Source organism: Nerophis lumbriciformis, linkage group LG07 (genome assembly GCF_033978685.3).
Source record: "Nerophis lumbriciformis linkage group LG07, RoL_Nlum_v2.1, whole genome shotgun sequence".
Taxonomy (NCBI): domain Eukaryota; kingdom Metazoa; phylum Chordata; class Actinopteri; order Syngnathiformes; family Syngnathidae; genus Nerophis; species Nerophis lumbriciformis.
The window spans coordinates 39,609,532-39,622,341 of NC_084554.2; the positions used below are offsets into that span (position 1 = coordinate 39,609,532).

At 38.0% G+C, this 12,810-nt stretch overlaps 2 protein-coding genes across 5 annotated transcripts in view; one reads left to right on the plus strand and one right to left on the minus strand.

The window, feature by feature from the left end:
- The window catches only part of tfr1b (transferrin receptor 1b), a 90,709-nt gene that overhangs the window by 22,568 nt on the left and 55,331 nt on the right, over positions 1-12,810 (minus strand). The gene's annotated exons all lie outside the window — the stretch shown is intronic.
- sh3kbp1 (SH3-domain kinase binding protein 1) overlaps positions 5,125-12,810 on the plus strand; it is a 73,910-nt gene continuing 66,224 nt past the window's right edge. For all 3 annotated transcript variants that reach the window (XM_061965132.1, XM_072913517.1, XM_072913518.1), the window contains exon 1: positions 5,125-5,391. In XM_061965132.1, coding sequence (XP_061821116.1) covers positions 5,388-5,391 — 4 coding nt within the window. In that variant the 5' untranslated portion in view covers positions 5,125-5,387. The remainder of the gene's footprint in view (positions 5,392-12,810) is intronic.

The window sequence follows — 12,810 nt, forward strand, 5'->3', positions numbered from 1 at the left end:
GTGCAATCTACTAATAAAAGTTTCAATCAATCAATCAATGATAAAAAATGTATTTGCATGCAGTTATTCATGCTAAAATTAACTAAATAAATAATACATATGTTTCTGAACTAAAGTGTCAATAAAATTAAAGTGCAAATGAAAATACAGCCTCACCACTTTATTCATATTTTTTGCGCCAAAGAAATTGCTCCATGACTTTTGCTCCAGACTTCTGTTTGTTTGATATTGTCTGTACAGCCACCAGTGGTGGAAAAGTGAGTACCGCTGCGGCCCATACGGACCCAGCTGCCGGCCTTTTAGGGGGCGCTAGTGGGCCAACAATGCACAATTGAGAGAGCGTAGTAACCCGTTTCATTTATGAACCCATACAGTATTGATCCCTACACACTCGACTGTACCAATTTTTAAACTTTTCTGTGCGTTCATGTGCTAATGTTCGATAATAATATAATTTTTTTAAATTAAACATTTAACAGTGATAATAACTGTGCTGTCCAATTGTTAAAGTACAGTATAGATGTTTTCTTACACTTCTGAGTCCCATTTGCAAGTATTGCATAATGTTGTAGACTTTGCATGCAGTTGCAATTCCAATATGTTATTGTTGTGGTGTTAGTTTATTTCAATATGCACACAAGTATGCCATAAGAATCACAGATGACCAGTTTCTCACTACAGCATGTCCTAATAGTAGGAAGAAGCAGACCTTACTAAATCCTACCCCTTTTCGTATCGTAGCATTTTCTAACACATTTGTTTGTTCTTCGTCTGTAACACAACAATTAATAAATAAATGAGAAAATAAATAAATAAATAGATAAGAGCAAGCAAATAATTATTTAACACATGAATAAACAATAAAGTTCTCAAAAATAAATAGTTAAGTTAGTTATGATTCAAATAATGTGATGAATAGGATTATCATTTTTCGATAAAGTTCAAGATGTTTATCAGGATTATTCTTCCTTGAACTTTGTAAACACTTTGACTTTCAACAGTTTCTTAAACTGAATCGTATTGGTAAATTTTTTGACTTATTTGCTTTATCTATTACATAATTTAATTCCACAAGATGTTAGACGGCAGTAGTGCGTAGCCAGGAAGTAGTTTTTGCCATTAAGCTGAATGTGCCTGTCTAATCTTTTGTTGAGCCTAAAACGTGTTCATACAGTAAGTATTGTACTTTTTACACACCAACTGTTTGATTGCAATGTGCATCTGAGTCATAGTTTTCATTACCAAATTTCGAGGTGTTGAAAACGCCATGTAAAATCGCTAATGCGAATCAGTTGCATGCACATGCCACAACCAATGTAAATTAGCAATGAGTTAGCGCATTTTGGAAAGTGGAGCCTTACTCTATGTTTAAGAGTTTTCAATTAGGCATTCTTGCATTTCTGGCATAAAACATTGCAACATTACCTAGAGGCAGTCTGGCTGAGGACCCTCTGAGTGTATCTCCGCCTAGTTTTTGAGGGTTAGCGTCACGTGCAACAAAGAGACCGTTTGACTTTATATTGTTTTACAACCCATCGAGGGCAAGTACATATATTGAACACAAGTTAGGGCTTGTCCGGAAGCTCAGACATCAAAGATCATGTGGTTTTTGAGGATTGTATTATTTTTTTATTGTTTTATGTGACATCACATGTGACATCTTTGACTCGTCTGGAATTCCTGACCGCCGGTTACAAAATTTGGACGACAGTAGTCATTAACCATACACTAGTGGAGGGTATAAACCATACATCATAATATCACAAGATCTGCTCACTATTTTCTCTCACACTTTTGCATATTATATGCATGAAAACAAGAACCTAAGGGGAAGCATTGATGGATGTGCATATTGAGGTCTCTCTGCAGATGGAGTAAAGCATGATTGAGTTCCACCATGTCTCCTGAGACACCTTCTCAATCTAAACCACAAAGATTAGATTTGTACTTGCATGATTATTTCATTTTTAGTCATTTTATTTAAGTTTCGATACCACTATGGACATCCATTGTCATGTTATCTGCACATAGGTGGTTATAATATCACTAAATCGTGCACAGTTCTACCCAACAATTTGATTGATTTGTTGAGTAGTGTCATTCTGCAGATAGTTTCAGGTATCACTAATGGACAAAGAGGTTTCAACTCGAGCTGATAGTTTTCTGAAGAGTAAATAATTATTGATTTCCACCATATTATGACATATTAGCTCAGGGGTGGGCAAACTTTTTGGCTCAGGGCCACATTTTCTTTTGAAATTTGACAGACGGGCCATCTATTTTCAACAATATCATATCAAAGAAACATAAAAATTTTATTAAAATGTTTACGCTTTCATTCTCTTTTAGTGGGAGCAGTGTTGTTAATCACCCTTTTTGCCAGTGCCTTGAAGCCTCGTATCAGTTTTGTTGTGGCAATTCTCAAAAGAGATTATCAATTCTGTTTTAATATTTGGCGGGCCGGATTAAAGGGACCATCGGGCCGGATGTGGCCCGCGGGGTGTAGTTTGCCCATCCCTGTATTAGCTACACTTGAGCTTCAATACAATGTCATATATGTGTAAATTGCAGTGTATTAGATTCGACTCCGATTCTTGGGGTAAAGATTTAATTCAGAATCACTTCTTGATTCAACATGATTCTCGTACCATATTATTGGGTATATAAATTATAATAAAAACTTGTCAAAACAGGTTACAAAAGTTTCTCTTGGCTGCTAACGCACGATTTATACGTGCAGTGTTGGCCTAAAAAACGTATTTTAAAAACATTTACAAAAATTACAGAATGTTGATCAATCCAATAAAAGACCTAACCCCAATCCCAACTTTACAATACAAAAGATATACATTTAGAATAGAATAGAATATTTTTTATTGTCATTGATCAGCAGGAGAACAACAACATTTTTAAGGATTACACTCTCTGCGGTGCACAAAAAATAATAGTGCAATAATAAACATAAAATGCAAACATTCCCCCCCGTAAAAAAATAACTGCAATACTAACCATCCATCCATTTTCTACCGCTTGTCCCTTTCGGGGTCGCAGGTGGTGCTGGAGCCTATCACAGCTGCATTCGGGCGGAAGGCGGTGTACACCCTGGACAAGTCGCCACCTCATCGCAGAGCCAACACTCATATTCACACACACTAGGGCCAATTTAGTGTTGCCAATCAACCTATCCCCAGGTGCATGTCTTTGGAGGTGGGAGGAAGCCGGAGTACCCGGAGGGAACCCACGCAGTCACGGGGAGAACATGCAAACTCCACACAGAAAGGCCCGGGGATCGAACCCAGGACCTTCGTATTGTGAGGCATACGTACCACCGTGCTGCCATTAATACTAACCAAATAAACTAAAATGTATCAAATGAACTGTATCAATAATAATATTCATATAAATAACAACTACCGGTATTCAATCTTTTAAATATGAAAAGAATAAATAAAATTATATATATATATATATATATATATATATATATATATATATATATATATATATATATATATATATATATATATATATATATATACACACATATATATATATATATATATATATATATATATATATATATATATATATATATATATATATATATATATATATATATATATATATATATATATGTTTGAGGTTTCTGTGGTTTATCTGTTATACAGTGCTCAATACCGGGGTAGAGCGGAATACACGTTAGGTCAGGAAAAAACACAGAGGCTATTTCATCCCTACAAGCCTGCTCGAGCAGGGAAACCTGCGAAAACAGACTTGTAGGGATGATATAGCCTCTGTGTTTTTTCCTGACCTAACGTGTATGTATATACATATATATATATATATATATATATATATATATATATATATATATATATATATATATATATATATATACACCCAGGACCTTCGTATTGTGAGGCACACGTACCAACCCCTGTTCTACCATGCTGCCATCAATACTTATACCCAAATAAACTAAAATGTATCAAATTAACTGTATCAATAATAATATTCATATAAATAACAACTGTTCAATGTTTCAAATATTTAGAAATATTCAACGTTTAAAAAAACATTTTTTTAAAATCCATCCATCCATTTTCTACCGCTTATTCCCTTTTGGGGTCGCTGGAGCCTGAATCAATTCTCGAAAATTATGAATAGATTTACAATTGGATAGAATTAAAAATCACAATTTCAATGTGAATCTTTTTTTTTCTCAGCACTCCTAGTATACATGTATCATGTGTTATATATTATATGTATACATTTATATATAGTCAAGGTTTCTGTGGTTTATCCGTTAGACAGTGCTTAATACCGGGGTAGAGCGGAATATAAGTTAGGTCAGGAAAAAACACAGAGGCTATTTCATCCCTACAAGCCTGTTTGAGCAGGGAAACCTGCAAAAACAGGCTTGTAGGGATGATATAGCCTCTGTGTTTTTTCCTGACCTAACGTGTGTATATATACCTGTATATATACATATGTATATATATATACACATATCTGCGATGAGGTGGCGACTTGTCCAGGGTGTACCCCGCCTTCCGCCCGAATGCAGCTGAGATAGGCTCCAGCGACCCCCCGTGACCCCAAAAGGGACAAGCGGTAGAAAATGGATGGATGGATATATACATATATATATATTTAGCACTTAATTTGTTGTATTATTCCTTTGTCCTTATTACAGGCTCTGTAAATGTGTCTGGTGAAGCAAAGTCATTTCCTGCCAAGGGATCAAGAAAGTATTTTGCCTTTAGGGGGCCTTTTGTGTGAGTGTGACAGCAGAGGGCGCTGTTTATTTTGCTTGTAGTTAGCAGTGGACACAATGACAACGGATTATAAAACCTGTTGAGTGGCTAAATAAGTCAAGTATCACGATTTAGTGTAGTCTACAACAGTTGTTTTTTATCACTCATTTTGTAATTATTGTACTGTGGTTATTGTAATAAGGGCATATTTTGGCATATCGCTTGTATTTCCCCCCCTCTAGTTCCTTCCAATCGCGCTAATAATGTAATGATAACGTTTATTGATCGACATTAAAAAAAAAAGTACGGTAATTGTTGGAAAGCTGAGGTTTCGGATGGTACGCGAAGGCACCACAATAGACAACGCCAGCTTCCCGTTTTCGGCCGCGCGCTCTGCGTCCTCTGTGGTACGTTGGCGTGGGGTGGGAGAAAAAAAAGAAAAGAAAAAAAAGAGGAAGGAGGAATATGGTTTCATGTGACGCTCCTCCCGCTGTAGCGGATCTCTGGTAGAGGCTGGGGGGGAAGAAGGAGGCTGCGTGGATCGGTGCTCAACAAAGCCGCGAGAATACCTGAACCGATCGCCTTCCACGGTACCGAGCGGACGTATAGAGGAGCACCGAGGAGACATAAATGGGTGAGGTGCACCATTTTCCACCTACTTAAACAACACCCCCCCCCTTCTCCTTGCAGAATCCCCCCCCCTACCCATGGGTGCTTCCTCCCCACCTATGGGTGCTGCGATGTGTGTTGTGTGTGTGTACACACAATCTTATGTTTTTTCCGCCATGCTTTATTTAAAGCAAAATGAGAGGCGCCTGCATGCGTGAGGTTTTCACGGGATGATGAGTTGCAGATGTTGACACGTTTGCATTCACTCTATGTGTGTCTGTGTGTGTGTGTGTGTGTTGTGTTGTGGATGACACAGGCCTGGCTGTGACATTCCTCATTAGGAGCGTCCCCAGGGTGCAGAGCAGGGCTGATGGCCGAGTCATCGATTGCTAAATCGCCAATTATGTCATCAATGCCATTACAGAAAGAGGAGCCTGTTTGATGTTTAAAATTACTTTTTTTCCCGACTTAATGGTGACAAGTTTGATTTTTGTTGCAGTGACAAACGCAATACAGCTGGGCTTTTCAGGATGTAAAAAAACGAGTGAGGGAGCGCACTATCAAAATATATAGGGGTCATTTACCATACAAACTAGTGTTGTCCCGATACCAATATTTTGGTACCGGTACCAAAATTATTTCGATACTTTTCTAAGTAGAGGGGGCCACAAAAAAACGTCTCAACTATAATCTACGTGAAGGAGTCCATAATTGTTTTTATTCAATTGTTTGCAATATTTCAGGGTTCTTCATAAGGAAACCTTACAATGTATTAGTGTTGTCCCGATACCAACATAAATTATTTTGATACTTTTTGGTACTTTTCTAAATAAAGGGGACCACAAAAAATTGCATTATTGTCTTTATTTTAACAAAAAATCTTTGGGTACATAAACATGTGTTTATTATTGCAAGTTTGTCCTTAAATAAAATAGTGAACATACTAGACAACTTGTCTTTTATCAGTAAGTAAGCAAACAAAGGGTCCTAATTTAGTCTGCTGACATATGCAGTAACATATTGTGTCATTTATCATTCTATTATTTTGTCAAAATTACAAACCCCGTTTCCATATGAGTTGGGAAATTGTGTTAGATGTAAATATAAACGGAATACAATGATTTGAAAATCCCTTTCAAACCATATTCAATTGAATGCACTACAAAGACAAGATATTTGATGTTCAAACTCATAAACTTAATTTTTTTTTGGCAAATAATAATTAACTTAGAATTTCATGGCTGCAACACGTGCCAAAGTAGTTGGGAAAGGGCATGTTCACCACTGTGTTACATGGCCTTTCCTTTTAACAACACTCCGTAAACGTTTGGGAACTGAGGAGACACATTTTTTAAGCTTCTCAGGTGGAATTCTTTCCCATTCTTGCTTGATGTACAGTTTAAGTTGTTCAACAGTCCTGGGGTCTCCGTTGTGGTATTTTAGGCTTCATATTGCCACACATTTTCAATGGGAGACAGGTCTGGACTGCAGGCAGACCAGTCTAGTACCCGCACTCTTTTACTATGAAGCCACGTTGATGTAACACGTGGCTTGGCATTGTATTGCTGAAATAAGCAGGGGCGTCCATGGTAACGTTGCTTGGATGGCAACATATGTTGCTCCAAAACCTGTATGTACCTTTCAGCATTAATGGCGCCTTCACAGATGTGTAAGTTACCCATGTCTTGGGCACTAATACACCCCCATACCATCACAGATGCTGGCTTTTCAACTTTGCGCCTATAACAATCCGGATGGTTCTTTTCCTCTTTGGTCCGGAGGACACGACGTCCACAGTTTCCAAAAACAATTTGAAATGTGGACTCGTTAGACCACAGAACACTTTTCCACTTTGTATCAGTCCATCTTAGATGAGCTCAGGCCCAGCGAAGCCGACGGCGTTTCTGGGTGTTGTTGATAAATGGTTTTCGCCTTGCATAGGAGAGTTTTAACTTGCACTTACAGATGTAGCGACCAACTGTAGTTACTGACAGTGGGTTTTTGAAGTGTTCCTGAGCCCATGTGGTGATATCCTTTACACACTGATGTCTCTTGTTGATGCAGTACAGCCTGAGGGATCGAAGGTCACGGGCTTAGCTGCTTACGTGCAGTGATTTCTCCAGATTCTTTGAACCCTTTGATGATATTACGGACCGTAGATGGTGAAATCCCTAAATTCCTTGCAATAGCTGGTTGAGAAAGGTTTTTCTTAAACTGTTCAACAATTTCCTCACGCATTTGTTGACAAAGTGGTGACCCTCGCCCCATCCTTGTTTGTGAATGACTGAGCATTTCATGGAATCTACTTTTATACCCAATCATGGCACCCACCTGTTCCCAATTTGCCTGTTCACCTGTGGGATGTTCCAAATAAGTGTTTGATGAGCATTCCTCAACTTTATCAATTTTATTGCCACCTTTCCCAACTTCTTTGTCACGTGTTGCTGGCATCAAATTCTAAAGTTAATGATTATTTGCCAAAAAAAAAAAGTTTATCAGTTTGAACATCAAATATGTTGTCTTTGTAGCATATTCAACTGAATATGGGTTGAAAATGATTTGCAAATCATTGTATTCCGTTTATATTTACATCTAACACAATTTCCCAACTCATAAGGACAAGTGGTAATCTACTTGTTCATTTACAGGTAATATCTGCTTACTTTCTCTTTTAACATGTTCTATCTACACTTCTGTTAAAATGTAATAATCACTTATTCTTCTGTTATTTGGATGCTTTACATGAGTTTTTGATAATACCACAAATTTGGGTATCAATCCGATACCAAGTCGTTACAGGATCATACATTGGTCATATTCAAAGTCCTCATGTGTCCAGGGACATATTTACTGAGTTTATAAACATAATATAAATAAAAAAAAAAAAACGACGTAAATCTCGTAAATATCGACATAATCATAGTAGTATCGACTAGAGGGGGTGGTGTACCGGTAGTTTTCAGAGGCTGTATAGTACCGAATATGATTCATTAGTATTGCGGTACTATACTAATACCGTTACAGTACAACCTAATAGAAACTCATACAAATGTTATTTTTTTACCCAGCATGCACCCTACAAACGCAGACAATCGCAAAGTCTGACTTTTAACTGAAAGTTTCCGCGTAAACCCTGAAAACTGCAGTTTTACCTTATAAAAACAGCAACAGACCCGGTAGCATAGTGTGACTTTAAAGAGATACCGGTATTGCCATCTAGTGCCCTGGCATGCACACTGCATCACTTTTCAGTGAGCTAATATGGTACTTCCTGGTGGAACATTAGCGAAGTTGATTTTTAAAAAGTCATGTTGTTGTTGTTTTAAAGCGATACTGCCTGACATGAATATTACAGCATTTGGTACCAATACTTCCTGGTTTTCCTGGGGTTTAATGGATTCACAAAAATATGGTATGTAATCAAAAGATAAAATGTAAACATCTCGCAAAAAACATTTCCTTGTAAAACATGGGCTACAATTGATTTAAAAAAACATTTTTTGTAACTTTTTTAAAGCCTGAAAACACAAAAGTATTCACTGAACAGTTTCTGTGTAAACACTCAAAACCGTTTTACTTCATTAAAACACCAATGTCGACCCAGCACAATGTTGCTTCAAACTGACATCGCCAACTAGTGGCCTGGCATGCACATTACAGTGTTTTCAATGGTTGTAATTTGGTGCCAAAAATGTACTTCCTGGTAGAATAGGGGCTTTATGGCTTTAACAAATACTGTATGTAATGCAAGAAAAATGTAAACAAACAATGCCCAGCTCACAAAAGTACTTTCTCGTAAAACAGGATACAAGAGATAAAAAAAAAAAAAAAATTGTAAAATATTTTAAAGCCTAAAACCAGAAACATACGTCAACTGTAACTCTAAACTGAACCGTTTCTGTGTAAACAGTGTGTAAATGTTGTGCTTATGTCTGCTTTTAATAATAAGATCTAGGCCCCCCTTGCGTACTCCGATAGTTCGCTGCACAGTAGTTACATTGGTTTGGTGGCCCACCACTTCCTCTAATTCCGTTCAAAAGTCACGTGATAGAATCAAACCTGTTACTTCTTGGAAACCCCAACGTCAACTCAGCATAATGTTGCAGCTAGAGGCCTGGCATGCACTTACAGGCATTATCATGGTAAATGTCTTCACAAATGTGTACCTCCTGGTGAAATGGGGGTAGATTAATGTATTTTTTTTCTTAAGATTTATGAGCGGGAAACATTGTAACTAGGGATGTCCGATAATGGCTTTTTGCCGATATCCGATATTCCGATATTGTCCAACTCTTTAATTACCGATACCGATATCAACCGATATATGCAATCGTGGAATTAACACATTACTATGCCTAATTTGGACAACCAGGTATGGTGAAGATAAGGTACTTTTTAAAATTTTTTATAAAATAAGATAAATAAATTAAAAACATTTTCTTGAATAAAAAAGAAAGAAAACAATATACAAACAGTTACATAGAAACTAGTAATTAATGAAAATTAGTCAAATTAACTGTTAAAGGTTAGTACTATTAGTGGACCAGCAGCATGCACAATCATGTGTGCTTACGGACTGTATCCCTTGCAGACTGTATTGATATTGTCATGATGTGGAGGTGACGAACCCCAAGATGCAGAGATGACAGGCGGTGTACAAGAAAACATGGTTTTAATGCTAAAAAAAAGGTGAAAACAAAAAAGCGCACAAGGCGAAGGCACAACTTAACGCAGGAAACAAAAGCTAACACTTAGCCTGAACTATGGACATGAAACAAAAAGTCGCTAACTGTGGCATAAATAAACAAAACTTACTTGGCGACTTGTCCAGGGTGTACACCGCCTTCCGCCCGATTGTAGCTGAGATAGGCTCCAGCGCCCCCCGCGACCCCAAAGGGAATAAGCGGTAGAAAATGGATGGGATGGATACTTGGCAAGGCACGAGCAGCATGAACTAAGCATGAAATCATCAGCATGAACTATGGTATCTCCAGAAAACAAGCATGAACAAAGCATTGCATGAAACAGGGAGTCCACAGCATACAACAAACAATACTCCAGCACTGACTGGTGGGCAAGGCAGCTTTAAATAATGCCTCTGATTAGTGCTCGGGCAGCAGGTGAGCGGGCAAACACTAATCAGAGGCAGGTAGAAATAATAAGTAACCATGGTAACTAAAACAAACAAGGGTACACAAAAAACAGGAACTATGAAGTCCAAAACTAACAGAACATAAAACATGATCCGGGACATGGATCATGACAGATATATATTGATATATAATGTAGGAACCAGAATATTAATAACAGAAAGAAACAACCCTTTTGTGTGAATGAGTGTGAATGAGTGTAAATGGGGGAGGGAGTTTTTTTGGGTTGGTGCACTAATTGTAAGTGTATCTTGTGTTTTTTATGTTGATTTAATAAAAAAAAACAAAAACAAAAAAAAAACGATACCGATAATAAAAAAAACGATACCGATAATTTCCGATATTACATTTTAACGCATTTATCGGCCGATATATCGGCCGGCCGATATTATCGGACATCTCTAATTGTAACTTTTACCTGAATAGTTTCACATAAAAACTCTACAAAAACGTCATCTAGTCCCATCGAAACACAGCTACAGCCTGGTGTTAAAGTGTGGTGATATAGTACCAAACTGGCAAACTTTCTGGCGAAATTGGGGCTATCGCTAACCTGAAAGTGACAGGATGCGCACAGAAACATGCCAGGAAATGCACTTTGGGGGTCCTCAAGCACACTTTTGCCCCAAGTCCCTGGAATGTGTTGATGCAGCCTTGAAAAGTGAAGCACATGTTAAACCAGAAAATTCCCGCGAAAATTTTGATGGGCCTGCTATCTGTGCCCTGGACCTCTGGCCGGGGGTCGCCGGAAGCCGCCATACCCTATTTTTCTGACTATAAGTCGCTCCGGAGTATAAGTCGCACCGGCCAAAAATGCATAATAAAGAAGGGGAAAAACAGATATAAGTCGCACTGGAGTATAAGTCACATTTTTGGGGGAAATTTATTTGATAAAACCCAACACCAAGAATAGACATTTGAAAGGCAATTTAAAATAAATAAAGAATAGTGAACAACAGGCTGAATTAGTGTACATTATATGACGCATAAATAATCAACTGAGTACGTGCCTGGTATGTTAACGTAACATATTATGGTAAGAGTCATTTAAATAACTATAACATATAGAACATGCTATACGTTTACCAAACAATCTGTCACTCCTAATCGCTAAATCCCATGAAATCTTATACGTCTAGTCTCTTACGTGAATGAACTAAATAATATTATTTGATATTTTACGGTAATGTGTTAATAATTTCACACATACCGTATTTTCCGCACTATAAGGCGCACCTAAAAACCACAAATTTTCTCAAAAGCTGACAGTGCGCCTTATAATCCGGTGCGCCTTATATATGGGTTAATATTAATATTAATTTTCATAAAGTTTAGGTCTCGCAACTACGGTAAACAGCCGCCATCTTTTTTCCCCGTAGAAGAAGCGCGCGGTGCATGCTGGGATATGTGACGTTTCATTTCCATTTGTGTGTTTATGTAAAGACCCCAAAATGGCTCCTATTAAGTGTGTTGTCTGTCTAATTATAAATAATGCAGACGAGGCGTGTTAACTGAGTTCTCAACGTTTACTCACAGCGTGCTCATAACCACATTCTAAATGCCAGCACATACAACAACGCTTCTCAGGGCTACCGCGCATGCTCGTCACTATCGTTGCATGCTGGGTAGTGTAGTTGTTATATTTGCTAGCTCATAACATCACATTAAGAGACACGCTTACGCGCTTAATTCAATACTCGCCGTCATTCCGGGTGGATTGACAAAAGACCTCCAGCCGCTAGATATTGGTGTCAACAGGGCATTCGAAGCTAGACTGCTAACTGCGTGGGAACAATGGATGACCGAAGGCGAACACACCTTCACTAAGACAGGGAGACAGCGCCAGACGGAGCCGGCCATTTTGGATCCCACATTCGCCCAACTTTTCAATTCGGACATTGAAAGAGAAGAATTCGAGGGATTTATGAATGAAGAATAACTTCAGAAAGTGAGCGTTATGTTTATTTTGTGTGTTGTGACATTAACGTTCGAGCAACATTATGTTGCTATTGCTCTGCACTATTTTGAATTTTACTATGTTTGTGATTGCACATTTGCGTACATTTTGGGAGTGAACAGAGTTGTTAGAACGCTGGTTTTTAATATATTATTAAAGTTTGACTGACCTATCTGACTGTTTTTTTGACATTCCTTTAGCGCAGTTAGATGCGGCTTACAACACGGGGCGGCTTATAGGTGGACAAAGTTTTGAAATATGCCGTTCATTGAAGGCGCGGCTTATAACCCAGGGCGCCTTATGGTGCGGAAAATACGGTAAGTCGCTCCTGAGTATA